The 18,149-nt window shown below is 41.8% G+C and overlaps 1 protein-coding gene across 1 annotated transcript in view; it reads left to right on the plus strand.

Annotated features, from left to right (window-relative positions):
- FHOD3 (formin homology 2 domain containing 3) overlaps positions 1-18,149 on the plus strand; it is a 563,825-nt gene that overhangs the window by 367,436 nt on the left and 178,240 nt on the right. The window contains exon 6 of the mRNA XM_026654142.2: positions 14,734-14,845. Within this exon, the coding sequence (XP_026509927.1) occupies positions 14,734-14,845 (112 nt within the window). The remainder of the gene's footprint in view (positions 1-14,733; positions 14,846-18,149) is intronic.

An 18,149-nucleotide genomic window follows, 5' to 3' on the forward strand; every position in this document is an offset into this window, starting at 1 on the left:
CTATTGGCCACCCCAGGCACCTGCTTCCATCGCTGGTGCCTGGAGCCGGCCCTGGCACTGGCACAAAGACAGAGTATGTTTCATGTCTCATTATAATACAAGATGCAAGCTGTGAAAGTGATCCAGGGTATGGTCTAACAATGCTTTGGCAATCAGAATGGGATTTTCAAGAGTCAACTTTGGAATTCAGGTCCCACAGCCATATCTGCTATACATGCCAAGGCTACTGTTCTTTGTGAAGGTAGAAGGCGATCATTTTCCCCCTTCTATCATTAATTAAAGGAGGAAAATGCCCTTCTAGGCTAAATTATTTAGATGGTAAGCTCTTCAGAGCAGGCATCTTATATTCCTATAAAGCAGCTAGCACACTTTTGGTGTTATATAATTAGTAATAGTCATAGATTAATAGTAAGTGCTGAATCTTCAACCACATATGCAGCAAAATTCTGTGTATCAAGGTTTGGGTTCAAATATATAAAACTCTCTTCCACCGTCATGCTTACAAAATCCTGACAGAGGTTAGGTGGCCCATGGGTTGTGACCGCTGCTTATCATGCTGACAAGTATCATTTCGTTCTGTCTGTTGTATCCATCTGTTGTCTCTTGTCCTTTGCTTATACTGTAAACTCTTTGGAGCAGGGTCCAGCTTCTCCTTATTTTTACAGAGTGCACAGTAAAGCTGGGGCCTCTCAGTGCTACTGCATACAAATAATAATATAGTTTTGACCCTGATGCCATGACATTGTTAGACTCAGAGATAGTTGCACATGAAAGCAAATATTTGCAGCAATTTGTCCTTTGACTTCAAGTATTTCAGAGTGCCTCTCTTCCTTCGTCTAACAGATAATAGCCTTTGTGTTTTTGCTTGCTGCAAAATATTTTAATTCTTTGCTTTTTTTATTACTAGCTCTTAGACTTATGTGTTTAAGAGATAATAGACAGGCAGTATAATAATCAGCACTAATTCTGATATAACATAATTTTGTATTGTGTTTTGTCTTTCTAGGTGTGTGCTAGTTATGGAACATTTTGGTTCTGATGGTTATATCTTCCCCCCTCCCTTTTGTCTCAAATAAATAAGTGGATAATTAGAATAAATGAAATGAGGATAATGAACTGGGGACATAAATTGGACTACTGTCAATAGAACTTGTTGATGCTACAGTTATTTTATAATAAAATAGAATGGTCCATAATACTTAATTTTGTGCTTCTCTTCCTATTGAAGAAGCTCATATTGAAGTTGGACCTTTGGATTTAAAAATATTCAAATGTTTTTTTTAATGGCATAATTTAGATTTTTACAATAATAAGAGTGTACCATGTACCAGATATGCTTTGGCTTTACATTCCCTGGACATATTTATTTTCCACCTATTTCAGAGATGCAGTCTCCCACTTGTACCACTGCAACATCTAACTTGTTCTCATTCCACTCCACTTTGCACCAACGTTGATGGGAAGCTCTCCCCCACTCACCCAAGAGTCTAATACTGCAGTACTAACTCAAGCAAAACTTCCTTACATATCAGAGGGAGTTTTGCCTGAGGGAGAACTACAATGTTCAATACAACTTCCAGGCCCATCTAAGTAAGAGAGAGTTACCTATTGTTTATTTAGGGCCAATACTTTGCCTTCTCTCCATCTTTGCATAAGTAGTGGCTTTATTACAGCAACAACCTTGCAGCCAAACATAATTGCAACCCTTCCGGGGGCTGCTACATGGATCGAGAAGGTGGTGAGAATAAAGTACAGCAGAACCTCAGAGTTATGAACACCTTGGGAATGGAGGTTGTTCATAATTCTGAAAAGTTTGTAATTCTAAACAAAACATTAGAGTTATTCTTTCAAAAGTTTACAAATGAACATTGGCTTAATACAGCTTTGAAACTTTACTATGCAGAAGAAAAATGCTGCTTTTAACCATCTTAATTTAAATGAAACAAGCACAGAAACAGTTTCCTTACGTTGTCAAATCTTTATTTTTAAACTTTCCCTTAATTTTTTTAGTAGTTTACATTTAATACAGTACTGTACTGTATTTTTTTTGTCTCTGCTGCTGCCTGATTGCCTACTTCCAGTTCCAAATATGGTCAGTTCGTAACGCTGGTGTTTGTAACTCTGAGGTTCTACTGTAGTATGAAACTCCCCAATGAAGAAGAGAGTTTCGACTTTTCTGTACTCCTGCCATCTGCTGGTCTGAGGTATAATATCCCAAGGGGCAACTTGAATCTCAGGCTACATCTACACTACGGGGGGGGATCGATTTCAGATACGCAAATTCAGCTACGGGAATAGCGTAGCTGAATTCGACGTATCTGATCCAACTTACCCCGCTGTGAGGACGGCGGCAAATCGACTGCCCCGGCTCCCCCGTTGACGGCGCTTACTCCTACCTGGGCTGTTGGAGTACGCGCGTCGATTCGGGGATCGATTATCGCGTCCCGACGAGACGCGATAAATCGATCCCCGAGAGATCGATTTCTACCCGCCGATCCAGGCAGGTAATGAAGACAAGCCCTCAGTTTCTTATGTAGCATGGCAATATGCTGAAGACCTGACTCACTGGAAGGACTCCCAATGATTTCAGTGTGCATTGGCTCAGGCCTCAAGTGACTAAAATTCAGTGAGCTAAATTCATCCCTCAGTTATTTTGGTGTAATTCTGGAGTAACTATGTTGCATCCAGTGAACACTCTGAATTTACACTGGCTGTTAGGAATATATTTAAAAATTAAAAAAAAGTAAGATGCCTAACTTGCTAAAAGCTGCACAAAGTAAATATTATTTTGAACACTAGTTAGTGAACCTTTTGTCAACTTCCCCTGTAAAGTTTTAGGTTTTTCTAGGGGAATGGTTAACAATTGGAATGAGGCCCTTCATTGGAATTTTAATCTTGCAATCTCTGTTGTGCAGTATGTTTGTCTAGCTTTGTAATACTTTATTCCGATTGTCTTAATGTAAAGAGATAAAACAGGAAGGAAATGCCAAACTCACTGTACAGTGTAAAAGACGCTTAGAGGGAAAATGTTAATGTTTCTTCCCTTCCTTGCTTTCCCCTTTTACAGTGATGGCTGCATTTTATCTTTAGCCAGAAGATGCTAACATCATTTCCTCTCTGTGGATTGACTGGCAAGTGATGTGAAAAGAACAAAGTAGTTTGTGAACATCACTTCCTCCTCTCAATCCCCTCCAGCATCCTTGAGAAAAACATTGACATCACAGCCGTCAGTGATTTAAGAATCCAGGCTCAATCTCAAAACCTGGTTTGCAGTTAGTGAAACATCGCTTCCTTGGGTCAGCGGATGTATTTATAACCCTAAAGGGCTGACATGTTTTTTTCACACACAGTGGTATTTGCAATGTAAAATTGTAAATACCTTAAGAAAAGCAGGAAAAATATGGAATTAATCACAACCCCAAACGATCACACTGTGATGATGCTGTTGTCTCATAAGATGCCACAGTTGTACCTTTGCAGTCTGTTTCTGCTCATGATTGTTCTTACTGCACCACGTCCTGTTAAATCAAAGTTGCATGTGTCCTACAGATTTTTGTAGTAATTTGGCTTGCTATTTAAAATCCTACAGGAAACAATCCATCCTCCTTTATTACAAAGTGTAAGAAGGCTAGTATATCTTAGAAACAGCTTAAATTATTTAAACACAGTTTTCATTGGAAGTTAATGATTCAGGGGATTGGGAATAGAACACAGAACTTTGTGTATTGCACCCATCACTGCGGTGTCTGGATGCAATACATAGATTAAAATGATTGCCAACAACCAATGCAGTCCCTACCTCAACCCCTTTCACTCCTGGATTGGGAAAATACCCCTACCCATGGGCCTGATTTATGAAAAATTGAAATCCAGGGTTAACAAACATGCCTTGCACGACTTCCTAAAAATACCCTACCAGGGGCTTTGATGGACTAAATTCTCATCAGAGTATAGAAGACCATTTTCTCTCTCTTGTGTTGTTTCCTCTGTTCGTTAGATGATCTAATTTAGTGTTGGTTTTAGCTGGCTGTTGGAATGTTTTTTATTTGTTCAGCAAGCACCTTTGTGGAATCTATATATACTTTTGTGTGAGTGGAAGGCACTGGAGTTGAGATTTCTGTTCTGCTAGGCTTCTGGATCATTGTTTCTGACCTCTGCCCTGAGACCAGTGTTCCAAATAGACTGAATTTCATTCTTCATTCTACTTCAGTGTCTCTTTCCCTTGTATCATTTCAGACAGGAATCCAGGTCCCACCCTGGTATCCTCCTTCTCTTTATTTATCTGCTAATAACCCTTGGTGTGGAAAGTCATTTGTGTGACACTGCAGTCTGTTGAATGGTTTGGGATGGACCATGCATTTATTGTGTCAAGGTGTAAATACCTACTCTGTATGATCTGCGAAGCATCGATGGACTGAAAAACCAGTTAGGCGTTATGAGTAATAATTTAATTATTGCCTCTATAATTCTATGATATATTACTCGGCTGTTTACTTTAGCAAATTTCTAATCACTGTAATATAGGAAATACAGGAAAAGGTAATATAAGCACCAGAATTATCAAGACACTCTCAGAGCATCGCTGTGCTCAAGTACACAGATTGGAACCCAGGGTTATGGTGTTCATGGGAGGGTAAAAGGGGTACTACAAACATGGCAAGTTTTTAGTGAAATTGAGGCAAAGGTACAACTTGGTACCTATAAGGAAAAAGATAATTACACCCCCTTGAGTTGGGTAGAGAGGGGAAAAGATCATGTGATGCTTGTAATAAGCTTGTCTTTTCTCGCCTCCCCTCAGACTGCAAGTTTTGTGTTGCACCTCATAGAATCTCACCCTATGAAATTTGGAGCCTTAGTTATTTCAGCCAGGGCTCATACCTAAGACAATATTTTTAGAGTTACACTGACCAAATTAGTGAGCTACACACTGGCATTATGAGCTACACATCAGTAACCATAATGTGTTGCTGATTCATATGAACATTAAAGATTTGGTTTATGGGTATTTTAAATCAATATTTAGCATCTTTCATCTCATCTATTGCTCTGGTTTGAAAAAATAATGCTATAGAGTTATATGTTTGATGCTCTTTCTTCCCATTTAGCAAGGTTAGGAGATCAAAATATTTACATTTTTCTCATATTGCAGATACCAGCTTAAATAGCTGAAAAGAAATGCCTTGAAACCTGCAAAAGCCTTTTAAAGCCCACTGACTAAGAAATGTAAAAATCCTACTTACTAGATGGTGATATTTAATAATAAATGAGTGGCTCTTTAAAGTCCATAGTCTGAAACTACTGTTCTGTTTTCACCTGAGACACCATGCATAATGTAACTTTAAAATGGTTTTAGTACCTCACTGTGAATGTAGTATCCTTGATAATTTCAGAACTGTGTATACACTGTGGAAACTAATGTAGCGCCCCTCTCCACCTGGTTACCTCCTTTAATAGCAATCCGCTTACAGGTTTTGATGGACAGGTCTGGGTTCTTTTGGATCCCGCCACCCACTCAGCAGGGTGAATCTTTTTTCTTTTTTTTCTATGAAATTATTTGGCGGTGCCTCCACCCCCCTCTCTTCTTCCTGGCAGGGTCACCAGGGCAGCTTGGGTGGAAAATTCTAATTACAGAGTAATCCCCACTTACTTGCCAGATAGTTGGAGACTTCCAAGAAATAACACAACACATAAAAATATATTCAACACAATAATTATATTAAACAGGCAACAAATACAACATAACAGGGTGAAACACTATTTTTAGGGTCACCGGTACCCACACTGAAAATACCAGTGACTTGATGTAACAAGTGTAAAATTAGTGTCCTGTTGGTACGCATACTTTGCTGGGGCCCTTGATGACCTATAAAATTCTCTGCAGTGGTTTGGCAGTGTGGCTGACTGGGTTCAGTACAGCCCGAAGGACCCACAAGTGGGAGGAGGTGGTGAATCCCTCCACAGATATAATAAGCAGCAGGTTATAAAATCCTCAAACCCTTACTCCCTGGCTTGAGGACACAGTTCAGGGAGTAGGGGGTCCCCAAAACAAATTCCCTGACTAACTAACTAAAAGACGGTGCACTCACGAACTCCATGAATGATCTTCAGGTTTGAAGATGACGCTGGACTCCTCAGTCGCTGCAGAGGGGCTGCTGTCTGCTGTCAGGGATCCTCCTCAAGCAGGAATCAGGCTGCGTTGGTCTCAGGATTTCCCCTCACCACAAAGGGGTGCAGGGCGCAAGGTGTAGATTATACAACTACCCTAACATCCAAACTGTAGCCTCCTAGCCCAGCCTCCAGTCACACACTCAGCAGGCAGCTTCCCTGGACTAGCAGAGCTGACCATGTGGTGACTAGTCTCACCTAGGGGGCTGGAGGTGAACCCAGTGTGGCTGGGGAAATTTCTCAGCAAACGCTACCAATTGGGACTCATCCGGGGGGAAAGAAAACCTAGGTGAGTGATCGGCTGTCAGGTCCCTAGAGGCCTGTTCTCAGGGGGAACCCTGCTTGCAGGCCTGGGACTCACCAGCTCCCCACACAACCAGTCCTGCCCTTGCCCTGGCTGGCTCCAGCCTCTCCAAAATGGCTTCTCCCCTCTCCTGAACTCCCTGGGAGGGGCATCTCACTCCCTATTGGTTGCCGGGCAGACTCTGAGTTTGCCTTGGCTCCTCCTCCCTGAGCTGCCAGCAGACAGAGCTCCAGGAATCTATGTAATCTCCTTGGGGGTTACACTAAATAAGGAATTGTTTCACCCTTGTCCTCCCCAAAGGTGTATAAATTAGAGCTGAGCCAATAATTGATTTTTTTGGGTAGGGGCTGAACCACAAAATCTGGGGTGGGGGAAAGCAGTTTGGTTTGAACTGAAACAGATTTTTTCGCTATGGCCAAGACAGTGCTGGTTTTCCAATTTTCTCGTGCTGTCAATTCAGCCTCCCATATTCCTTCCTTTCTATCCCGACCTGGTCAGGCAGAATCATGGTCACACTCTGCATCTCGTGGCGTGACTGCTCCATGGTTGAATGAGGAGGAAGAGCAATGTTCAGCAGCTGTTCAGTAGTCCTACTGAGTATTAGAAAACCCTCAACCGGGATGGCCTATTCGGCAAAGTGGAAGCATTTTTCAATGTGGTCATTGGCCCACAGAGTTCAGCCAGTGCTGACTAGTATCCATGATATCTTGAAGTATTTGCTGCATCTGCAGTCATTGGGCCTTACAATTAGCTCATGCATCTAACAGCAATCTCAGCCTTTCATCCACCCAGTCATGGAAGATTGGTGTTTCCAATCCTTTGTTCTGATGGGATCTCCTTTGGTATCCTATCCTTTTCCTGGCCTCCTATCCTTTTCCTCTCTTATGTCAAAAAACTGCATTCCTCGTGGCAATAACATCTGCAAAGAGTGTGTGAGTTGCAGGCTTTGATGGCAGAGCCTCCTTACATGCAGTTCTCCAAAGACAAAGTGATGTTGTGGCTGCACCCGAAATTTGTGCCTGAAGTGGTCCTTCAGTTTAATTTAAACCAGGCGATATATTTCCCCGTGGTTTTTGACACATTCATCTCCAGAGAAGACAGTGTCTTCACATATTGGATATCAGACGATGTCTGGTCTTTTATCTGGACAAGACTAAACCTTTTCGGGCTTTATCTCGTCTGTATGTGTCATGTGCAGACTGTATGAAAGGACACGCAGTCTCCTCATAGACAATCTGTACGTGGATAACTTCCTGAATTAAGACTGCATACAAAATGACTTCAGCTATGCCATCTCTATGGGTGCAAGCTCATTCTGTGAGAGCACAAGCTACGTCAATAGCTTAAGTGACATCTCAATATTAGATATTTGCAGGGCTGCCACATGGTCATCGATACGTATGTTTACGAACCATTATGCCATTATCGTGACATCCAGAGCACTTGCAAACTTTGGGAAGGCAGTCCTTCAGTCCTTGGGCTGGTCTACAGGGGGGGGGATCGATCCAAGATACGCAACTTCAGCTACGCGAATAGCGTAGCTGAAGTCGAAGTATCTTGGATCGAATTACCTGGGGTCCAGACGGCGCGGAATCGACGGCCGCGGCTCCCCCGTCGACTGCGCTACCGCCGCTCGCTCTGGTGGAGTTCCGGAGTCAACGGTGAGCGTGTTCGGGGATCGATATATCGCGTCTTAACGAGACGCGATATATCGATCCCGGATAAATCAATTGCTACCCGCCGATACGGCGGGTAGTGAAGACGTACCCCTTGTTTAAATAGACTGTGTGCCCTATCCCCTGGCGGTACTGCTTGCGAGTCACCTATGTGAAATACATGGCTGCATCTAATTGAAGAAGGAGGAACGGTTACTTATTGTAAGTGTGGTCCTTTGAGATGTGATGCAGACGTGTAGTCCACAACCCCGTCTGTCCCCTCTGCATTGGAGTCCGGGTGTTTGATGAAAAGGAACTGAGGGGGGTTGGGATGATGCCGCCTCATATAGCCAGGGGAAGGGACTATGGCCACGAGGTACGAGCGCTGCCCCTCTACAGGTACTGCTAGGTGGAAATCTCTGGCTCCAGTATGCTGGGTGCATACACACTCAAGTGAAATACACGTCTGCATCACATCTTGAAGAACCACAGTTACAGTAAGTAAGCATTCCTTTCAAAACAAGTAGAAATGATTCATTTCAAAATGGCTGAAATCAACCATTTTGACTTTTTAAAAAAATCCATTTTTTTCTGGTTGCCACAAATTTGATCCAAATTTGTGAATAATTTCTTTCCCTCCAAAAAATTCATTTTGGGTAAAATCGACCATTCTACATAAAAGTCCTGCTTTAGTACAAATCAGCAAGCCAAGTGCTTTCAGTATCATTTTATGTTGAAGTGCGCATCACACCCAGAGCCTCATCCCTTGCCAACAAATGTCATTGACAAAGAGATGAAAACAGTTAACAGCATCTAAATCCATTGTCCACTAAAGTGATTGACGACACCAACCAGTTTGGTCATGTGGTTTCACACATACCTATATCCCCAATATTTATTAATTATTTTGTCTGTTTTTACTCCATTTGGAGCCAAATGGACCCAGAAAATGGGCAATTTTATAACTGAATTAAAAGCATCCTCCCATTGCCAAAATTATATGAGGCCATAAACTACAATTTAAACGGAAAAAAATATATAATCACCTCTTCTTCCAGGTCTTGTTTGCTGGATTATGCCCAGCAGCCATCTAATGGTCTGGTATCCACACAGTAGGTTGACAGCTGCAGAGAATACTCAAAAAGTCAGACTGTGCTTCAGTAAATCCACATACAGAAACCTTATTAGGCTGAAATAGTCACATTGGCCCTAAGGGTTTGCAGGATTTGTAGCATACGAGATACAAGCTGAATGGAAGAATAAATGGACTTAGCAGACCGCCACAGATAGCCATGACCAACAGTTAGCATGCTGAGATCACAAAATGGCCCTCTGCTTTATGGAGGAGGTAGTGGAATTACAGATGGATAGTTTTTAAAGCTCAACATCTCACACTGTTTTTTGTCTATTGGAAGCTGTATGTGACTTCGCTCCCAGATACCTCCATATGGATCCAGTCAACAGTGACCTGTGTGACTGAGCCTAAAGTTCTAAAGAAAGTCAAAAGTTATGGCCTACAGCAAGATTTCCTTGGATCTTAAGTTGCAAGCTTTTCAGGGAAGAGACTCTGCTTAAACATTTGTGCAGTGCATAGCTCAAGAGACCTTGTCTGGGCCCTAAATATAAAATTGATTAATAATTTTAAAAGATAATTAAATAATACAAATCATCCCCAGATACCCCTTATTTAATGAGTTGAGTTTTGTACCACATTATTAGAAGGCCACCTATAAGCATCTGATTTTCATTAGTCCCTTCACTGCTTTCTTAAAACAAGGGGTCACTAGACAGACATTCTGGTGATTAGGGTGCTAACCTGGGACTTGGGAAACCTGGGTTTAAGACCCTGTTCTTCCATGGACTGCTTGAGTGATCTTGGGAAAGTGACAGAGGCCCAATTTTTTAAAGAGAGAAGGTAGGTGAGATAATATTTTTTATTGGATCAACTTCTGTTACTGAGAGAGGCAAGTTACTAGCTTACCCAGAGCTCTTCCGGCTACCATAACACTACATACAGCCTTTTAAAGGTATTTAGGTGTTGCGCCGCTCAGAGCTGTAACTCTTAGAATCCTGAGTCTCATTTTCAAAAGTGACTTAAGCACCTGAATGTGAACATCTGTATCCCTATGTTCACCCCTTTTACAAAATGTATCGTAGCCCTGTAAAAGTATGCCTTGTTGAAGTATCATTTGAAAACTTATAATTTGCTGATCATTATTGTCTTAGTAAAATATGTGTGGCAGCATTGCATGTAAAGTTATAGGATTCCTCTGTATGGTATTACTAAACATGTTCCAAGTCTGGGGGCAGCAGCCACAAACGAATTCCCCAGAGCCAATGCCTCAGCCAGGTGTCAATAAAATCAAATGGACCATCACCTGGTTAAGTGGCCATTCTTTGGCAGGAAAGAGGATGTGGGTGAAAATCTACATCTTGACAAAGAAACAGCTCAGGGGTTGGGGTCCACACAGACTTTCTGTCTTCTGAACCCCAACTGGAGATGATTCTCAAAGAAGAGAAAGAACTATAAATGGAGAGAGGAGACGCTCCAAATTATTCCACCCTTTCTCTCTACCCATGTCATCCACAACACCTGATGAGCAAAGGGAATAGCTTTGGACTGGGGAAGGGATCCTGACTGACAGAGATTCCGCCGATAAAACTGCTTAAATGTGTGGTGAGAGAGACTTTGCTTTGAGTTCTTTCAGCTTGTTAAGTGAGAGCTTAGCAATGTTTTACTTTTATTTTCTTGTAAACAATTCTGACTTTTATGCGTCATTACTTGTAGTCACTTAAAATCTCTCTTTCTGTAGTTAATACATTTATTTTACTGATTTATCTAAACCAGTGTGTTTGTATTGAAGTGTTTGGGAAACTCCACTTGGGATAACAGGATTTGTGCATATCATTTATTAATAAAATGACGGACTTTACATGAGTATGTATTGTCCAGGAGGGAGCTGGGCAGTACAAGACGTACGTTTCTGGGGGAAAGTCTGGGACTGGGAGTTTGCTGGTGTTGCCCTTCAGTATAATTCACGAGTGGCTGGCTATAGCACTCATACAATATAACTGAGAGTAACTTGCATGCTGGAGGCTGTGTGAAAGCAGGCCAGGAATGGTAGCTCTCACAGCAAAGCAGTGTGAAAGGCACCCCAGGCTGGAGAACTGAGGAGACATATCTGTTCATCAGTCCAGATTGTATCCTGGGTAGTGTCACACTGAGTCTTATTAAAAGTCAATTGCCCTTTATCTTTCTGTGTCTCAGTTCCTAATCTGTAAAATGGGGATAATAGTATTTTCCTAACTCATAGGATGTTGTGAGGATAAATACATTAAAGATTGTGAGGCACTCAGATACTGATAATGGGAACTATATAAGTACCATAGTTAGACAGACCAACTATATATATATCCTTGAACCAATAGTTATTGGGACAGTGATTTTTCTTGGAATGAGACAAATGTGTTTTAGGAACTGGTGATCTGTGTCTCAGTTACTTTCCTGCCTACTGAGTTAATGTGATAAGACAGTAATGCTCGGATTCTTTTAGAGCCAGGGTTCTCAAAAGTATTTGATCATGTCCCCCTTCTTTGTGTCTGTAGTCGTTTACGCCTCCCATCCAAGTAAATGTACACCTCTACCCCGATATAACGCGACCCAATATAACACGAATTTGGATATAACGCGGTAAAGCAGTGCTCCGGGGGTCGGGGCTGCACACTCCAGTAGATCAAAGCAAGTTTGATATAACGCGGTTTTACCTATAACACGGTAAGATTTTTTGGCTCCCGAGGACAGCGTTATATTGTGGTAGAGGTGTATCACCACTCAGCTCTGAAGGCAGCATTGTGCCAGCAGCAGCACAGAAGTAAAGGCAGCAATGTGAAAAGTGATATTTGTCAATATCACTTTTCACAACAGACTTAGTTCCCAATTGCCACCCTTATTTCTGCGCTGCTGCTGCCACTCCGGGGCTGACAGTCAGAGCTCCACCCCCTCCAGGTGAGGGATGGGGAGGAGGGTGAGGAGAGCCTGAGCCCGGGCTGCCCCCAGGTGAGGGAATGAGGGTTGCGGGGAAGGAGAGCCAGAACTCACGCCTCCCTTGGGAGGCCTGCCCCATAGTTTGTGAACCGCTGTTTAGAGTGTTCTGTCTCTGCATGGATACATGTTAAATATAAAGCAGGCAAAAATTATTATATTGGTAGAGGGACCACATTGCTCTAACTATTTAATGAGATGTTCCTCAAGCTCTTGGACAGCTTTCATGAGGAGAAAGATAACAGATAAAACGAATAAAAGTTACAAATACCCATTCTTACAGAGCCTTGCTCGATCCTAGTATGTTGGAGTGTGTTTCTGAGAGTAACTATGTATCACACTAGCAGGGTGGCTGCTTACTGAGGCAAAGGTCACTCTGCCATGTCCTGCTACCAATTTCTCCCTTCTTCAGTACCCCTTAATAATTCACAGTCCACAGATAATTAAAACATTCCCCTACTGGGGCCCCATTTATTGAGTCCTTATCTACTGGCCCAAACCCCAGTTAATTCACTCTTTCCCTTTAGGCAGGGAATCACCAGCCCTTCTTCCCAGAGGTAAGTCCCAGGAGTCTCCCAAAAGTCTCTCAGTCTCTCAGTCTTTCCTTGGCTGGAGCTCAGCCTTCTGGTTCAGACTTTCAGGCCTGTCTGTTAGTCTGGGTCTCTAGCAAGAGCCTCCTGTTCACTGCAGCTCCTCTCTGTCACAGTGCCCTCGGTCTCAAGGTCTTCCCTGCAGGAGCCTTTCACATTTTGTATGCGGACTCACACCCTTCTACTGCCGTTTATAAGCAGGGATCTTCTAAACCCCTTTTGCTGCAGAAAAATGGGGAATTTGCATTTTTATAGAGAATGTTTAGTTTTTACACTTTGTGAAAAAATAAAAACATATGCACAGGGCCGGCTCCAGGCACCAGCGCAGCAAGCAGGTGCTTGGGGCGGCCAACGGAAAGGGGCGGCACGTCCGGCTCTTCGGCAGCAATTCAGCGGCGGGTCCCTCAGTCCCTCTCGGCAGCAATTCGAAGCAGCGGCGGTAGAGCTGCCGCCAAAGTGCCGCCAATCGGGGGTTTTTTTTTTTTTTCCCGCCGCTTGAGGCAGCAAAAACGCTGGAGCCGGCCCTGCATATGCAGTAGAACCCCATTGATCCGAGCCTCCATTGTTTGGCTCTCTGCGTTAACCGAATCGGGGCTGAAAGCTCGCGCCCCAGGCAGTGGGGCTCAGGCTGTCAGCCCCAGGTGGCTCAGCTCGGGCTGTCAGCCCTAGGCAGCAGGGCTCCCCATTGTGGCTAGGGAAACTAAAGTTCAGCATTTAATTTTAATCGCAGAAAAACATGGGTTTTTATGGGGGGGTTTAATCAGAGAATTTTGTTTTCTTTATCTTGGAAAACTAGGATCCCTGTTTATAAGTCAGTCACCAAGATCTCTCCCAGGTCTGGCTCATTCTGTAATCAGTGTTAGCTAGCTTCAGTCGTCAAGGGGTGAGCCACGCTGTTACAATCACCCTTTTCTCCAGCTTTAAATCCATGGCTTTGGAGGACTGAGAATAGTATAGTTTTAACCCATGATAGACATCCCGATACAATTCCTCTCCACTGGCCATGCACAATCCTGTCTGTTTAAAAGTTCTCCTTCTTTCAGTGTCTTTTATATGTGAGACTGCGTTATTTGGTAAAATTTACCCTTCGGGGAAGAAGGCTTTGTCAGAAGTCAGGTCTGTGGGTGTTTATATGAGAGCGTGTAACTGCTCTCACTGTGTGCTTTGGAAATTATCTCATAGACAAACCCTCCTCTCTGTTACTGAGAAATCTATGGATGAAACTACTGAAGTCAATGGGAATTGCCAGTGATTTCATCTGGATCAGAATTTCACCATAGAAGTCAAAGTTGGGCCTTTTTTGAACTCAGAGAATAATGATGGGAGGCCCTGCTCATTGATGGAGTTTTTGTTTACTTGTTAGCAGGTTACAAACTCAATGCTCCCCTCTGCTGGAGTACAAAAGGGCCATTTTATGACAGAGTTTTCTGGGACAGCTAAGTGTAAACACACTTCTCTCAGTTCCCATGCTTAATGAATTTCAGTCTGTTTAATGCTATTAAATAGAAATATTATAAGATGAAAAAGAAAGCAGGGAAAAATCATATTCTATTGCGTGAGAGGGAGGAAGAGCTCGAAATCTGACTGTGTTAAACACTCACAAGTAATGAACAATAAATACTGTGTTAGGAGATGAGGTTCTCAGATCAGTAGATTCAGTTTCTACCATGCTTTGACCAGGGACTATCTAGGGGTGTGAGGAATGTATTGTCATGTTTGTTACGCACTTTGGAGCCTCAGTTTTGGAATTAAGACTGAGCTGCAGTTAATGGGGAGAGTACTATCCTATCAGTGAACTGCTAGGCCAACTGGCTGTGCAGAACTTTTATTTATGTGGCTCGAATAACTTCATTCTCTCATATTGTTGCCATTGCTGCCTCAAGCCAAAATGCAATGCTTACATCTGGTACAGTGGCATGCAGCACATCTGGAAATACTGTGAGCTGTTAAATAACAAGTTACTTTCTTTTCTTTCAGTTCCGTCTGGTGGTAAAGACAGCACTGAAACTGCAGCTGGTGTTTGTGGAGTATACGGAATCCAATGCACCACTTTTAATCCAGGCAGTATCCACAGTAGATGAGAAGAGAGGTGAGTAGCTGATAATATAGAGTGAAATCTAGGCTTCACTGAGAGTTTTGCCATTGATTTCAGTGAGGCCAAGATTTCAGCTGTGGTGTGTGTTTGTCTGTTCATTCTAGAGGAATCTTCCTCAGTGATTATTTGTCCCACAGTCATTTTACAAAACTGCTCCTTGGTTTTTTTTTTTTTTTTAAACATGTTTAAAGTATTAATATAACATGGAGTCACTGAGAAGTACCTTCTTCTCTAAATAATTCCATGGGTTTCATTAGGGCTGCTGGTGGGGTAAGATAACATTTAACATGAATAAGCATATCAGAATCTGTAATATAGTGAAAATATACATTAAAGACATTGATGAAACCTGTCTTCAATGTTACCAGCAAGTAGAAGTTACTTTGTTTTCCTACTAAGACTCTAAAACTATATGGAACTTCTCCATAATGAGTCTATCTAAGGTCCCATATCTATCTCTATGGCCCTCATTACTGGAATATCTAGGGGCCTCACAATTTTTAGTATAATAATTTTCACAACATCCCATGAGGTAGGGAAAAGCTGTTATCCCCATTTTACAGATGAGAGACTGAATGACTTACCCCGGTCACACAAGAAGTCTGTGGCAAAGCAAGGAATTGAATTCTGGTCTCCCAAGTTGTGAGTGAGTGCCCTAACCACAGGATCATGCTTTCTCTTCCTGCTTAAAAGTGGCCATCTAACATGGAGAAAAAACACGTCATCAGTGTTGTCCTTTTGTCATCCAAAAAACCTAAACAAACTTAGTGCCAGTATGAACGGTACATAGAAAATGTTCTGTTTGTTGCATTGCAATAAAATCCTCCAGCAGGATGAGACCTGTCATCCTTTATGTCCAGAAAAAAAACTTGAATTAAAAAATGTGCACACAATAAGAAAAGAACAAAAATGTTATGGTGGGGTTTTTTGGGTGGTTCTTGCCACAAAATATTGCAGAACTCCAACGTGCTCTTTTGATTTGAACTGTTCCTTTGACTCCAGGAAGGTTTGTGAGGCTGCAGACCCATTGTTGTGGTCTCACACACATGGAGATTAAAACAAAGTTCCCATCCTTGGAATTTTTGCCTTGCTGCTGAACTTCTTCAATGACTCGTTATGGTTAAAGTAAAACAAATGATTGGTGGGAACAGAAGCAGGGTACGGGATGTTAGGGAGAGAAGAGAAAGTTACCAGTTTTCACTTTTAACTATCAGAATGGGTGTGTTGAAAAGATTAAAAAAGAGCCATAAATCCTCTGTGGCTGGGTGGAAGGCAAGGGGATACTTTAAAAATGTGGACTGCTCAGGTTGGTTTTCTGTTTTGAATTAAAATCCATAAACCTTAGAATGCTATACAGCAGAAATGTTCTTATAGTGCTCATGTAATAGTGAGTTGTATGATTTATTTTTACAGCCAATTGTAGTATTTCCTCAGCCCTCTGAACTCACTTATATTCTCAATATGTTCAAATCACCAGCTGTTCCCATGCTAGCAAACACCATTAAACAATGGGGGGACGGGACATGCTACCATGTGCCATCCCCTTTTATATCCTGTAGGATGGCCTCAAGCCTACATTTCATTCCCCCCCCAAAAGCAATGAAACAATTTGAAAATCAACATAAAATTTTGAAAAAGGATACTTACGGTTAGATGATTGTTGAAAGCAAAGTGGGAGATTATTTGAATTCTCATGCCAGTGGGGAGGTATATTGCATCATGGTTTCACAAATAACTTGTTATCCTTACATATCTATTATGCTTAAAAAAAAAAAAAGCCCCTTTCAATTATATTAGAAATTCCTCAAGAGTAAAACAAGAAACTACAAGAGAGGTGTTTGTTATTGTCCTGTCTATTTAGGGTTTGTGGTTTTTTTAAGGTCATCAGAGGAACAGCATTTCTTTTATAGTTGTGGTGATGCTGCCTTTTTAATTACAGTTGGTAATTGCTGCCTTGTAACGGTGGCAGACCTGCTTTAAAAGATTTGTTTATTAGATTGAAGAAAAGAGGAAGAATATGTTACATGCCTTGTTTTGGAAATTTTATCATAAATCTTGGAGCTAACTAATTAAGTTCAATGCTGCTTTGCAAAAAGCCCTGTTTTTCATTCACATGCAAGGCGATGAGATATGACATAATTCTTTAACATGTGTACCACACATGATTAACCACAAAAAAAAAAACCCAACCTTAATAATTCAGCCCTGTTTCCAAGTGATCCCATCTGTGATTTCTCTGCTAGAATACATCCATATGCAAACTGAAGTACAAAGCTCCATAGAAGCTGCTGGCTTAATAATGGATAAAAGCAGATCATAGGTGAGCAACTATACAGTCCCTAGAACATACGGAGCACCCTCTTGCTTACCCTCTCTTATTTAATTTTTTTTTCTGCTGTCTGTTCTTAGCTACAAGGGAACTCTCTCCTTTCAATTAAAGTGTTGTGTACTGGGGAGCTGGAAAGTGGTGTAGGAATTCAACAGTGCCTCCAGCTGCTACTTTATCAGAAGCATCTTTTTTTAATACAGAGATTAAAGCGTTGTGTCTGAACTGAGCACGGTAACATCCTGTTTGTGCTTATTGTTTCTGCGACTTTGGCTGATGTTATCTGACTTGTAAGTGCCCTGTAATATCAGAATAGTTCATGTTTCCCGGCCTTATCAAAACAGAGTTAGATATTCAGGAGATGAATACTGATGTTCCTAAAATCGGATGAAAGAATGTACATGCACATAATAAGCTTAATAAAAAACAAGTATAAAAGGTGCAGAGGCGTCTCCAAATGTAAAGGTTGTCACCTGTTAGTGCTTATGACTACTAGAGATATACAGATGAACCTCTATTAGTGGATGAATTCTCACACAACAGTACCAATTGCACCTTACTCCTCACCTATAGTATTAGTCTTCTCCTGGGCTTTTCATGAATAGAAAACTATTTGTGTTTATTTGCATGTCTGCCCTGTGATGTGGAGACTGTATATTAGAACGTGGCTGACCTGACCAAACTCCTCATCCTTTTTTATTAGATTTGAACAAAATTCATATGCACACAGTTTTAAGGAGAGGCCAAAAATAGAGACTCAGGAAGTAACTAGATACACTATTTGGCTATACTGTATTTAAAAAGTGTCCTGAATCATCTAGTACCTAATAATTGTCACTGTGCTTTACACCATCCGTGGCCACTGTGAACTTAGTGGCAGCAATGTGAATGAAGCTCAAATGATCCTTCCCCAAAAACACTGTGCTTCAGCTAAAGGAGAATCTCCAATAGCTGTCAGCAATAGGAAGCCTA

This window comes from Terrapene carolina, unplaced genomic scaffold (assembly GCF_002925995.2).
Source record: "Terrapene carolina triunguis isolate 2854851 unplaced genomic scaffold, T_m_triunguis-2.0 Scaffold183, whole genome shotgun sequence".
Classification (NCBI taxonomy): Eukaryota; Metazoa; Chordata; order Testudines; family Emydidae; genus Terrapene; species Terrapene triunguis.